Source organism: Lutra lutra, chromosome 13, assembly GCF_902655055.1.
Source record: "Lutra lutra chromosome 13, mLutLut1.2, whole genome shotgun sequence".
NCBI classification, from domain to species: domain Eukaryota; kingdom Metazoa; phylum Chordata; class Mammalia; order Carnivora; family Mustelidae; genus Lutra; species Lutra lutra.
This window is the reverse complement of record NC_062290.1, coordinates 74130320-74143793: the sequence shown is the minus strand read 5'-3', so window position 1 is coordinate 74143793 and position 13474 is coordinate 74130320. Positions and strand designations below refer to the sequence as shown.

General features: G+C 43.5%; 1 protein-coding gene across 1 annotated transcript in view; it reads right to left on the bottom strand.

Moving 5' to 3' along the window:
- UGCG (UDP-glucose ceramide glucosyltransferase) overlaps positions 1-11595 on the bottom strand; it is a 40096-nt gene extending 28501 nt beyond the window's left edge. Inside the window, exon 1 of the mRNA XM_047699766.1 lies at positions 11463-11595. Within this exon, the coding sequence (XP_047555722.1) occupies positions 11463-11560 (98 nt within the window). The 5' untranslated portion in view covers positions 11561-11595. The remainder of the gene's footprint in view (positions 1-11462) is intronic.
- Between the last annotated feature and the right edge of the window lie 1879 nt (positions 11596-13474).

The window sequence follows — 13474 nt, the reverse complement described above, 5'->3', positions numbered from 1 at the left end:
CCAATGTGGGGATCAAACTCACAACCCCAAGATCAAGACTGTCAGGCTCCATGGACTGAGCCAGCCAGGTGCCCCCATGTTGGTGTCTGGTTTTTTTTTTTTTTTTCCTTTGAGAGCGAGCGAGAGAGCATGAGCACTTGAGGGGTGTGGTGGAGACAGGTGGAGAGAGAGAGACACTCTTAAGCAGGCTCCGTGTAGCACTGAATCTTGTGACCCTGAGATCATGACCTGAGCTGAAGTCGAGTTGGACGCTTAACTGACTGAGCCACCCAAGCTCTCGGGGTGGGGTTGGGAGGGTTAAAACATAAAACAGGGCGCCTGGGTGGCTCAGTGGGTTAAGCCGCTGCCTTCGGCTCAGGTCATGATCTCAGGGTCCTGGGATCGAGTCCCGCATCGGGCTCTCTGCTCAGCAGGGAGCCTGCTTCCCTCTCTCTCTCTCTCTCTCTCTCTGCCTGCCTCTCCATCTACTTGTGATCTCTCTCTGTCAAATAAATAAATAAAATCTTTAAAAAAAAAAATAAAACATAAAACAATCCTTGTGTATTAAGAAAGATGAAAGGGGAAAGGAGAATCATCAAAAGTCCCAAATCATGGTTAAAACAAAGTAGAAAGAGGGCATAAGACAGATTTAATGCAAAGTTTAAATTATATGCAGCATTTAGGCTAAAATTATATTCAAAGTTAAAATTGTGCCCAATATTTAGGAACCAATTTAAAGTTCTACAGATGATCCAAAAGCACAGAGACAACGGAAGTACAACAGAGAACATTAAATATCACCAATGAGCCACTGAGAGTGGCCTGAGCTCTCCTTTTAAACCGCTGGAAACGTTCTCCACTGGGCAGAGGTGCTGCACAGTCCTGACTTCTCTGAATTCCTCTACCCTCAGAGCCTCACTGGAAATGTGGGATTCCAGTGCTACAAGAACCCTTCCCTTGGCTCTGCGAGAGGGAGAGCTTGCCACGCTCAGAGCAGAGAGAAGGCCAGACACAATGAGCAGAGTAACTCCCAGTTACTATGTAATCCGAGCACACTGCCTTCTAGGACGGAGACATTCTGAGGGATTCCAGATGACAGTGTTTTGTTGACCATAAAATCACCATGCCCAGGGCGGTACCCAGAGCAAACGCTACAAGGCACCCTTCTCCTGCTAGTCCAGGTCAGGGGGAGGCCCCTCCCCACCACCCCTAACACCTGGAAAGCCCTCAATCCAATGGCAGCATGTCCCAGGCCTCGGGCCCAGCAGAACCATTAATTTGGGACTTCGATAATAATCTTAGTTCTTTAAGAAACAGAATCTCCCCTAACACCTATGTCCATTTGATTTTCAGAAATTTGATTGTATTATATTTTCAGTAACACACTGGATATAAAAGGAATGCACCTCCTCTACATCCAGTAATGTTTTTGATTTATTTCATTTTTAAAGACTAAAATGATCCTGAAATGTGACTAAGCAACGCTGGGGAGAGAGAAAACACAGGAAAAGTTCCTTATGTCACTCCCGAGGAATGATTTCTGAATTAAAGTCTCAATCAGAAGGTAGTCACTCTGTCACAAAACTCGCATTCCTGTAATTAAGACCCATCACCATGGGGGGGGGGGGTGCTCACAGCAGGCACCAGCACCTGCAGGGGTGCCCCTGCCACCAGGGTGCCGGGAGCAGGGGTGCTTCCTCAGAGTAAGTGAAGTCCGAAAGGTCGTGAGGGATGAATCACAGGCAAAAAAGAGAGAGGCCTTCAGGGCCCTGCTTTCCACTGTGAGCTAGAAGGACATCTATTCAGGGAACACTTCAAAGAACGCCAAGCGCCTGTTAAGAAATATTCAAATATTCGGAGGTTCTGCTGGATTTTATAGCAGCTTTAGCTTGATGAGATCTAATCACCTCTTGGCACTAGGGTTTTCAACTTCTGAGCTGCTGGAATGGCCTTCTTTTATCTTAGGTGATTTTTATTTCCAAAGAGCTCAGTCTCTAAAATTGTTACTCTTTCTATGGCTTACTGTTTCATCCGTCTAAGCTTGTAGTTCCCCCTCCCTGCTTCCTCTCAAGTTTTTGATTTGATAGGGCGTACCATTTCAAATGATTTATTTTACCGGCTCCTATTCTAATTTCATTCAGGAGGCAAGCCTGGTGCGAAGGGAAAGTCCCTGGAGGGAGGGCAGACTGTGCCCCTTCCGTGGGTGGGCAGAGCGTCTACAGCAAAGCAACACCTCCGGGAGAGGCAGCCCAAGATCCTCCCACAAGGCTTCCAAGGAAAACGTGGATTCCTTGAGAGCAAAGTTCACCTTGCTTACCAGCCCCATACAGTTCTGCTCGGTGGCTCCCATGAACCACTTTATCTGATTCTCAGAATTTATCTTCTCTGCTCCAAGCTTGCTAATATGTGAAATGAGGCTGACTGCTGTATCAGCAGGTCCCCTACTTCAGAGTCCCTGCCTGCGATTTCCCATGATTAAAGGTTTCTGTTGTTGTTACTTGTGACTGTGCCCTGCAAGGCTGTTACCGTGTGTTTATGATCAGTATGTGTCATGACTCATGGTACTTCCGTAATGCACCGATCTTTTCAACAACAGCACTGCATCAAAATGGGATTCTTCAGCAACATAAAGCACACCTTCTGGTACAACCTGAACTCGGCAGACACAAGCTTCCCCACGGAACACATCACAGCCAACAGTGAGTTAGTGTTACGGGAAAACACAAACTATTTCCACTGGACAGGAGACTTACAAAACACAGAATACAAAAGATTCCGTTACCACTGAAAACAAGTAACAGATCTTTATTAATTTTACCCAAAACACCCCAACTCACTAATTCTTTTTTTTTTTTTTTTAAGATTTTACTTATTTATTTGTGAGAGAAAGCGCACAAGTGGCAGGCAGAGGCAGAGAGAGAAGCAGGCCCCCTGTCGAGCAAGGAGCCCATGCGGGACTCGATCCCAGGACCCTGGAGTCATGACCTGAGCCAAAGGCAGAGGCTTAACCCACTGAGCCACCCAGGCGCCCCACTAATTCTTTTTTTTTTTTTTAAGATTTTATTTATTTATTTTAAAAACAGAGATCACAAGTAGGCAGAAAGGCAGACAGACAGAGAGAGAGAGGTGAGGAAGCAGGCTCCCCGCTGAGCAGAGAGTCCAATGCAGGGTTTGATCCCAGGACCCTGGAGTCATGACCTGAGCCGAAGGCAGAGGTTTTAACCCACTGAGCCACCCAGGTGCCCCCCCCAACTCACTAATTCTTTGGGGACAAAAGAGCTGGCCCTAGTGTAGGGAAAATAGGTAAGAGCACAGAGCTTTGCTAATAGTAACTAAGCAAGCCAGGAGCCCAGCAGAAGCTATGGTCCCAGTACACAGTGCTCAGAAACACAGGAGACCCTCAAACATACCATATGCTTACACTCTTTTCAAATAAAAGGAAACTAATGGGACTATCCCAAAGCTCTTCTACAAAATTCCCTAAAGCAGAATGTGATGTTTGAATTATTCTGTATATAAAATAAAATTCTGTGGATGGAGGAAAAGCGGGAGCACATATGATTTGCACACCAACTGAGGAGAGCACTGGGTTCTGCACCCTCTGAAAGTCAGATCTTAGCGTAAAGATTATTTATCACCAGACAGGCATTCCCATAGGAAAACCCTGGGGAGGGGGAGGGATTCAGATTTGTAAGTAAACATTAACAGAACCCTGTTTCCTATTTTAACGTGCTATTCATTAGAAATAGTGAAATAAAGATTCCATTTGGTCCAATAAATTTCACTGAAGCCCATCACCGCTGAAAACATCCCCACATCTGACCATCTACCTCAGATCACAAGGACCAAATGACACTAAACTAATGACACTGAAAAATCCACCATTACTACTGGAAAAAATTCAGAGTTCATTCATTCAACCAGCAGTAACTGAGTGCCTAGTACACACTGGACACATAACAGTTAATAAGACACTGCCCCTACCCTCAAGAGCTTACAACCTAATTGAGAAAAAGAGACAACTGAGCACACATTTCCAATTTAGATGCGTAAATTCAAAACACTAAAATATCAGAAGAGGTGCCTGGGACGCCTGAGTGGCTCAGTCGTTTGAGTATCTGCCTTTGGCTCCAGTCATGATCCGGGGGGTCCTGGGATGGAGTCCCACATCAGGCTCCCTACTCAGCAGGGAGTGTGCTTCTCCCTCTCCCTCTGCCTGCTGCTCCCCCTGCTTGCCCACACTTCCCCTCTCAGTCTCTGATTACTAAAATCTTAAAAAAGAAGAAGAAAAAGAAGAGGAGGAGGAGGAGAAGGAAGAAGAGCCACTTAACACAGTAAAAAGCTAAAGCCTAGGGGCGCCTGGGTGGCTCAGTGAGTTAAAGCCTCTGCCTTTGGCTCAGGTCATGATCCCAGTGTCCTGGAATCCATCCCTGCATCAGGCTCTCTGCTCAGCAGGGAGCCTGCTTCCTCCTCTCTCTCTCTGCCTTGCCTGTGATCTCTGTCAAATAAAAAATAAAAATTTAAAAAAAAAAAAGCTAAAGTGTAAACAAACTTGAATGAGTAGAAGTTAAACAAAAAAGGCGGGGAGAGGAAAGAACAGAAAGAGAATTCTAAAGAAAACACACAGCATATTCAGGGGAATTTCAGTAATTCAATATTGCTAAAGAATTGGGGCACCTGTGTGGCTCAGTGGGTTAAGCCTCTGCCTTCGGCTCAGGTCTCAGGATCTCAGGATCCTGGGATGGAGCCCCGCATTGGGCTCTCTGCTCAGCAGGAAGCCTGCTTCCCCCTCTCTCTGCCAGCCTCTCTGCCTACTTGTGATCTCTCTCTGTCAAATAAATAAATAAAATCTTAAAACACACACACACACATACACCTAGGTACAAGGGCTCAGTTCTCAAAGAACTATGCATGTCTCTTGTTAAGGAGCCTAAATGTTAATCTGAAGGCAGTGGGGGAACCATGGTAAAATTTTAAGCACATGGTCTAATATTAGTGCTCCAGGAGGATAAGGCTGCATTAAGAAAAATAAAGTAGAAACAGAGCATGGCTGTGGATAGATATACCAGTGAATAGAGACAGTTTCACTTATCTAGAGTAGAAATAAAGGGTACTGCACTCCTCATGTAGGAAAACGGTGGGATGATGGAGTTAACAGAACCATCACGGAATATTAATCACTGAATTACAACTGTCATTTTGCTTTTTAAAGTGATCACACTATCGTCTAAATTTGGTATCTTCCCAGGCTCAGGTTAAAGGGGTTCAAGCGCCAACGTGGATGGAACTAGAGGGTATTATGCTTAGCAAAATAAGTCAATTGTAGGAAGACAGCTATCATATCATCTCCCTGATATGAGGAAGTGGAGATGCAACATGGGGGGGTTTGAGGGGTAGGAAAAGAATAAATGAAACAAGATGGGATCGGGAGGGAGACAAACCATAAGAGACTCTCAATGTCACAAACCAAACTGAGGGTGGAGGGGGGGGGGTAGGGAAAGGGAGGTGGGGTAATGGCCATTGGGGAGGGTGTGTGCTGTGAAGTGTGTAAACCTGGCGATTCACAGACCTGTATCCCTGGGGCTAATAATACATTATATGTTTATAAAATAATTTTTAAAAAGTGGGGGGTGGGGGTTTGCTTCATTCATTCTCCCACAAGTTGTCCTGGCAGCAATGACCCTGACAGAGCACATGACCAGAAGTCCAAGAGCATCCTCAGAACTGAACCTAGAAAAGAAACTCTCAACACAGGTTCCACTATGGCTCAGAACACCAATGTATTAATGAATTTAAGGCAAAGATCATACTATCTAAAAATAACATTTGAAATGCTAAAATTTACATTAAAAACAATTAGTTTCTGATAGGATGTTCACAGACAACCTGATACAATAACTATTTAAATTCCACTAAAAAGCTAGGCAGCAAGTATAAAAGCTGCTGTGCTAAGAAGGTTTGAAAAGGTAGTATGAACTTGAAAGGAAACTCCAGGGAAAGACCTCTGCTCTACTAGAGGGCAGTTAATATTTACAGATACAAGAAGTATTTCCACACTAGCCTGGCACCTCCTGTCACTTAAAAGATAAAGCCTAGCACTGACCATTAGAACTTTACAAACAGAGAACAAAAAATTATAATCCAATGAGAAGGAGAAATGGAAAGAGAGGGAGAAAAGAAAAAATAGGGAAAAAGGCAAGGTGCCTCGCTCAGATACTCTTATCATGAAGCAATATGGCTCCCAAGAGCTAAAAAGAGAAGAAAATTACTGGTTCCAGACTTCTGTAGGACTTCACTGATGCTCCCAAGCTATCAAACCACACTAGCTCTCAAAAAGGAAAAAACTCAAAGATCACTTAACCAACTCTGCCTGAGGTTAGAATCATTAGTTATTTTTAGGGGAAAAAAAAATCTTGGGAATAAGAGCCCTGAATTTTAGGCTCTAATCTGACTATTATCTTGAATGCTATAGGCAGTAATCCCACAAAAATCTGTCATCTAGAATATATTACAAAATGACTAAGCATCAGTTCAATATGAAAATTGGAAAGGAAGGCTGCCTCAGTGGACTGGCAACCCACTCTTGATTTTGGCTCAGGTCATGATTTCAGGGTAATGGGATGGAACCCCACATTGGGTTCCCTGATCAGCAAGAAGTTTGCTTCCTTCTCTCCCTCTGCCCTACCCCCGCCACTCATGGTCGCATTTCTCAAATAAATAAAATCTTTTTTTAGAAAGAAAAGAGTGGTTTTCTAGCTTATAAATTATCTCAATTTAAACTTTTTTTTTTTTTATTTAAGATTTTACTTATACAACAGAAACAGAGAGGACGAGGCGGCAAAATGGCAGGCAGACAGAGAGGGAGAAGCAGGCTTCCCGTGGAGGAGGAGCCCCAAGAAAGGCTTGATCCCAGAAGTCCTAGGATCATAACCTGAACCAAAGGCAGAGGCTTAACCAACTAAGCCACCAGGGCGCCCCTCATTTTTTTTTTTTTTAAATTGCAGGCTTACAGAAATTGTGAGACATTTGTGAAATCTGAGTAACTTGAGCAAGAACTATTTATTGTATTAATCATATTGAGCTCCTTTTTTTTTTTAAGTTTCTTTTTTTTTTTTTTTTTTTAGTAATCTGTACACTCAATATGGGGCTCAAATTCTCAACTCTGACATCAAGAGTTGCATGCTTGGGGCGCCTGGGTGGCTCAGTGGTTAAAGCCTCTGCCTTCGGCTCAGGTCATGATCCCAGGGTCCTGGGATCGAGCCTCACATCGGGCTCTCTGCTCAGCAGGGAGCCTGCCTCCTCCTCCTCTCTCTCTCTGCCTGCCTCTCTGCCTACTTGTGATCTGTCTGTCAAATAAATAAAAATATTTAAAAAAAAAAAAAAAAAAAAGAGTTGCATGCTCTACCAACAGAGCCAGCCAGGTGCCCCTGAACTCCATTTTTTAACACAGGCCAATACTTAGCTCTGTCTCTTTCTAAGGGGACACAATTCAATAGAACGCTGAATCTAAATTAACTAGATACCATTAAACACTGTATTTAATTTTATTAACCAATTCATTTTTTAAAGTTTTTAGCTTTCCTTAGCCATCTACTATAATATTTCCATGACTTAATAGCTTTTAACAATTAGGGGTCCGTGATTCATCTCTTTAATGTGACAACCAGATAATGGTGCAATGTAAGTTTTTGAAATAGGTTCCATTTCCACCAGTTACAAGCGCAAAGTAGAAGAGTTTCAATATTTGCTTATTTTATGTATACTTTACCTTATTTCAAAAAAGATTTGAGACAAGGAACACGTGTTCAGAAAATATATTTTTCAATAAAATACAGAATGTCGGCACACTGTTTTAACCAAAATATTGTTGCCAGCGTTCTTTAGCTTTCCTCATCAAAATGTTAAGCTAACTACTTTGCAATTTCACTTAAGACATTTTGGGGGGTGGGCCACAAACCGTACTTCTCTGCCGAAAATAACTCATTAAACTGGGATGTATTTTTATTTCAGTAAGAAAGTAATCAGACCAAACACCTAAGTAATTTTGAAGGTGGTACCTGAAGAAAGGAACCTATCCAAAAAAAGGAGGGGGGGATCAGGATTTAATTTATACATAAATTAAGCTGCTATTTGCTCTATGTTGAATTACCCATTTCAGAAAGGTATTCACAAGACTCCTTTAATTAGCTGTTCACCATAATCTCTTATAAACTAATTGCATTTTCTTCTTCTGTTTTCAGGATCCTGTTACTATCAGTCACGAAGGTAACTACATGAGGTATTAGAAAATAAATACAAAGCCTCTCTATAGTATTTTAACTACCTAGGTGTTTGCACTATTCTCAAACAAAAAATATTTAAAGAAAACTCTGCTGTGCATCATTAGGCACAAAATAAATAAAACAACTATGGAGTTGTCTCAGTCTAACAGCACAGGTTACTTGGAATATTAGGCTACATCGCTAGCGTTCATTTTAATTAAAGAAGTATGACTTTATCATTATGTATATATAATTGAGGAAGGGATATACAATAGTCCTATGTTGAAAGAAGTCAAATTTTCCCAAACTGAGCTGTAAATTTAACAATTCCAATTTAAAAACAAGATTTAAAAATTGCAGTTAAAAAAACAAGATTACTTAGGGTCTTGAAAAAAATTTTAAACTATACCTTTAAGTAAAAAATGTGTAAAAGCCAATAAAGTTTGGAAAAGAATGAGAGGTGTGCCTCACCAGTAGTAAGATAATAAACTTAATTAAAACAGTGGATACTAGTACAGGAACAGATCAATGAAATAGCACTGGGAGCACTAGGAGCCTTGAGACATATGTAAGTATACAGAAGAATTTAGTCTATAATAAAAACAGTATTTCAAAACCATGGAACAAATAATCATCAATCAAATAATAATCAAATAATAATCCACTAAGTGATTTGAGGACAAGTGCTAAATATTTAGGTGAACCTAAAATTAAGGGTCTGGCTCTCATCATACCACGAAGTAAAATGAGTACATCACATGATAAAATGCAAAAACAATACAAAGAAAATGCAAGAAAAAACAGATGTTAACTATATAATAATTGGAGAAATAGATATAAAATTACACAAATCATAAACATTTTTTAAAAAGCCCTGCAAACCCAAAACACAGGCACACATATTTTTCTCCATGTTAAATATATGAACATAGTTGAGAGACCAAAAAAAAAAAAAAAAAGCTAGGGAAAAAAACTTGCAACCTATCACAGAAAAACAATCTTCATATCAAGATTAATGGGGCAATGGATTGCAGCACAAAGGATTATGAGTATATAATTTACAACTAAATGTAACTAGCATGACAATATATGAAAAACATTCAATGGAACCAGTAATTAAAGGAATGAAAATAAAAGACAGAAAACAGCGAGGAGCCTGATATTTTAGTAAGGGGAAATGGGTACCATCATACATTGTTACCAGGACTATGAACAGATACAACTTTCTAGAGGGCAGTATGTATCAAAGTTTAAAATGCACAGGCTTCTGGCCCAGTAATTCCTCCTCAGGGACATAAACTAAGGACATCCTCTCTCAAAATATACACAAATGAATCCACCACAGTGTTGTTTGTAATCTCTATGAATTGACAACCTACATGCCAACTAATAACAACAAATACATATTAGTACCTCCTAAACAAAAATGTCACCATCTATTTAAAATGATGCAGAGATCATACATTTATTGACATGGGAAAAAATGGTCATAACACTTTACATGAAAACTCCATGTGAACAGGTTGGGCAAACCCTGGATGTCTTGTTCTGCAACCTTACTTCAAATACCTAAACAGTGCCTTGTACAAAAGAGCTTCCCAAAAAGCATTTACCAAATAGATTAATTTTAAAAGCAAGCTAAAGAACAATAATCATGTCGACTCCCCTTTCTTCTCTCTCCCTCCCTTCTCTCTCTCTCTACAGGCGCGTGCACATAGACACACACAAACACACACACACACACACACACACACACACGGAAGGGCAGTCACAAAAGGTTAACAAGGTAATGGAGTTTTGGTGTGTGTGTTTAACTTTCTTCTTTATTCCCCTCTGTATTGTCTAAATTCCTTACATAGTAAGCATTTTTTTTTTTAATTTTTATGATTGGAAAAAAAGTAACAAAATTGATTTTTAAGAACTCATACATTAAAAAAGAACTCCACAAAGTGTCCAGCGACAACAGCTCACAAACTACAAAAACTAGTATCAGCAATATCCAAATTGATGTCTTCTACAATGTAGCATGTTTTCTCTAATACCAGGAAATGCCACTCCGTACTAACAAAATGCAGAATTTCCAAAAGAAAAAGCACATTTTTTTCTGTAGTAAGAAAGGGGGGTAAAGCAACAAATTTCTTAAACTTCCTTCCATCCCCTCTATTAACACATACCCTCTTCTAGTTGGTGATAAAGATTACTACGTACAGTCATTTTTTTTCTTTTTCAGGATAAAATGCCAGTAAGTCCACATCAAAAAAGTGCTCTATGCAATTCTTCCATTTCTTCAGAAAAACAGATTTTAAAGACATTTAAAAAACTGAAATATCAAACCAGCTACATACCCTCTGTCATTATTCATCCCACCACCCTGTTTTATATTATTCACAGACTTTATCACGATATGAAATAACCTTTTTCGAATTTTTATTATCTTTCTCTCCCTTCTAGAATGTAAGCTCTATGAGGCCAAGAATTCTCTCCTCCTCACCACTGTGTCCCCAGTGAATGGCATCTAGTAGGCCTCAGGAGTTATTTGTTGAATAACGAAAAAGGGGTGTGTGTGCGGAGGGGACAAATTAAATAACACTATAAATAAGGAATTGGAGGAAAGGAAAGAAAACCACAATGAAATGTACAAGCTGACATGACTCAAGGCTGTAACATCAGCCTGGAGGTTTGGTGGACATTTTTAAGCTGGACAGGTGCTCCACACCTTATCTAAAAGCATAGCGCTCTTCCAGGAAGAAGAAAATCCACAGGGAGGTCTCCGGGTAGCTCTGTGCAGCTCCCAGTAGAGTGGGAACGATCATCATCGTAATAGAAATGTCGTCCAGGTCGAAAAAACACCAACAGCAACAACATACTATACATCTTGGCCCAGATGAAAAATCAAACGAATCCCAACACAATGAAACCAAGCAAGCAACCTTCCGCCCGACACGTAGAAAGAGCACAGTCTCCTTCCCCCCTGGCCGTGCAGTCTCCCGCAGCCCAGCAAAACGTTTGTCTCACTCATCACTTTTCCCCCTCAAGGACCCCCGCCCCAGCTGGTCCAAGGGGAAAGGGAATGGAGGGAACCGTAGGAGAATTGGCTTTCTCCACCCCCACCCGAACCCAATGCTCTCCAAAGCTCAATGCTTCCCACCTTCCCACCCTCCCACCCCGTGGCCCTGGCCCCGGCCCCCGGGCCAACGGCTCCTCCAGCAGCCCCTCACTCACGTGTAGATGATGGCCATGAAATGCATCAGCCACAGCACCAAGAAGAGGATGAACCCGAAGACGGCCATTCCCTCCAAGGCCAGGTCCAGCAGCGCCATCCCCCGGCCCGGCCCGGCCCGCTCCGGCCGCCGCCGCGGACCGCGCTCCCGCAGGAAGACAGGGTGGGCGCCCGGCGCGGGGGCGCAGGAGGGGAGAGGAAGGTGGGGAAAGGAAGGGGCGGAGGGGGGTGGGGACGGAAGGGGCGGGCAGGGCCTGCGCGCCCCGCCCGCGCGCACTCGTTCGCGCTCGGTCCTGGGCGCGCTCGCGACTGCGGGCGCTGCGGTGGCCGGGCTCCGTGGTCAGAGCGGCCGCGGCCCGCGCTCAGGTTCGCCTCTCCACACCCTCGCGGTCGCCGGCCGGACCCTGCGCGCCTGCGCCCCCGATGCCAACGCCCCGCCGCCTCGCCGCCTCGCCGTCCGGCCCCGGGCCGCACAACTCCGCACCCTGCTCCGCCGCCGCAGCTCCGCGCACTAATCGAAACCGGCGGCCAGCGCTCGGACTCCCCGGCGCGCCCCGCCCCGCCTCCGCCCACCGGAACGGCGGCGCCCGTCCCTCTAAGGGGCGGTGCGCGCCGCGGCTCCCCGCCCACCCCGGCCGCCCGCGCGCCCGCTGCGTCACCGTCACTGTCGGGAGCGCGCCCCCGGGAGGCTTCTGCTGGACGCGAGCCTGCTTTCCCCGCGGGCTCCAGTCTCCGGCCGCGCCTAACCTTCGGAGTCGGGCGGCGGCGCCCCGGGGCGGCCAGCACTGCGGCGCCGCGCCGGCCTCCCTCGGCGGTGGCTGCACGTGACCCTGTGTCCGGCCCGAAGGCTGCTTGCCCTCTGTCGGGCTCCACTGTTTCCGGGCGCCCCGCAGAAAGACACGGAGTTCTAGGCGGCCGCCCCAGTTGTCTCGAAATGCAGCTTCGAAAGCTGTGTCTGCCGCTTCTCCGGCCCGCACTGCTCGGAGAGGCTTCGGCCGTCCTCCAAGCCACGTTCCTGGGCGCTTGGCTGTCCCATTGCCTTCCTCCCTCACTGCTTTTAATGCTGTGTTGTCTTGGATCGCAACCGACCCGAGAGCACAGATCTGTAAGCACCATGGAGACAGTGTGTGGTGTAAGAGAAATTCTCAACTCGGAATGTAAGGAATCAGTTAATATCAAAGTCCCCTAAGGCTACTGTCCTATACGGTTGCCATACGGGGCTATTGAGCCCCTGAAGTGTGGCCGGTAGGTATTGAGGCGCCCTGTGCGTCTAAACCATACACAGGATGTCAAAGACCACCTCCTGAATAAATTTTGTTTTGATGACATGTCGAAACAATATTTTTGATATATTGGGTTAAATTAAAAAGTATTAATTTCAGTTTTTGTTGTTTTACTTCTTAAATGCGGCTAGTTACAGAAAATTTTAAATTACACATGTGGACAGCTCTGCTCTAAAATGTAAAGAAGCGGTGGCGCTTTGGATAGAAAGTTAACTTAGCCTTTATCTTAATTTTAAATCAGTTCAGGGAGATGTTTTAATCTCGTACTAAATGTTTCTGTTTGTTTCTTTAGCCTGGATGAGTTTATATTGTTTCTTGATTGTTTTATGTTTAGACAGTGTTTATTATTTCAAGTGATTTCCTTTAAATAATCCATGACCTCCCTTGAGAGATTTCAGAATTGAATTCAATTTTGAAAAGAAGTTGGTTACTTTATCCTTGCTATTTATTGTGTTTGATATTGATTAAATGAACTACCTTAATTTACAGTTAAACAGTAAGCTAGAATCAGAGAAGAGTTTAAATTAATGTCTGTACTGAGAAATATACTGCATTCACTATACTCTGTTTTACTGGGGTAAAGTCAGTAAGAAAGAACAATGTTTACAAATGAAACTTCTGTTCAGAGTTACTGGTTAATGAACTAAAGTTACAGCAGGATAGAATGCTACCAGCAAACTAACTACAAATGGAAATTTTCAAAACATCAGCATTGTAGTTCATTAATTCTA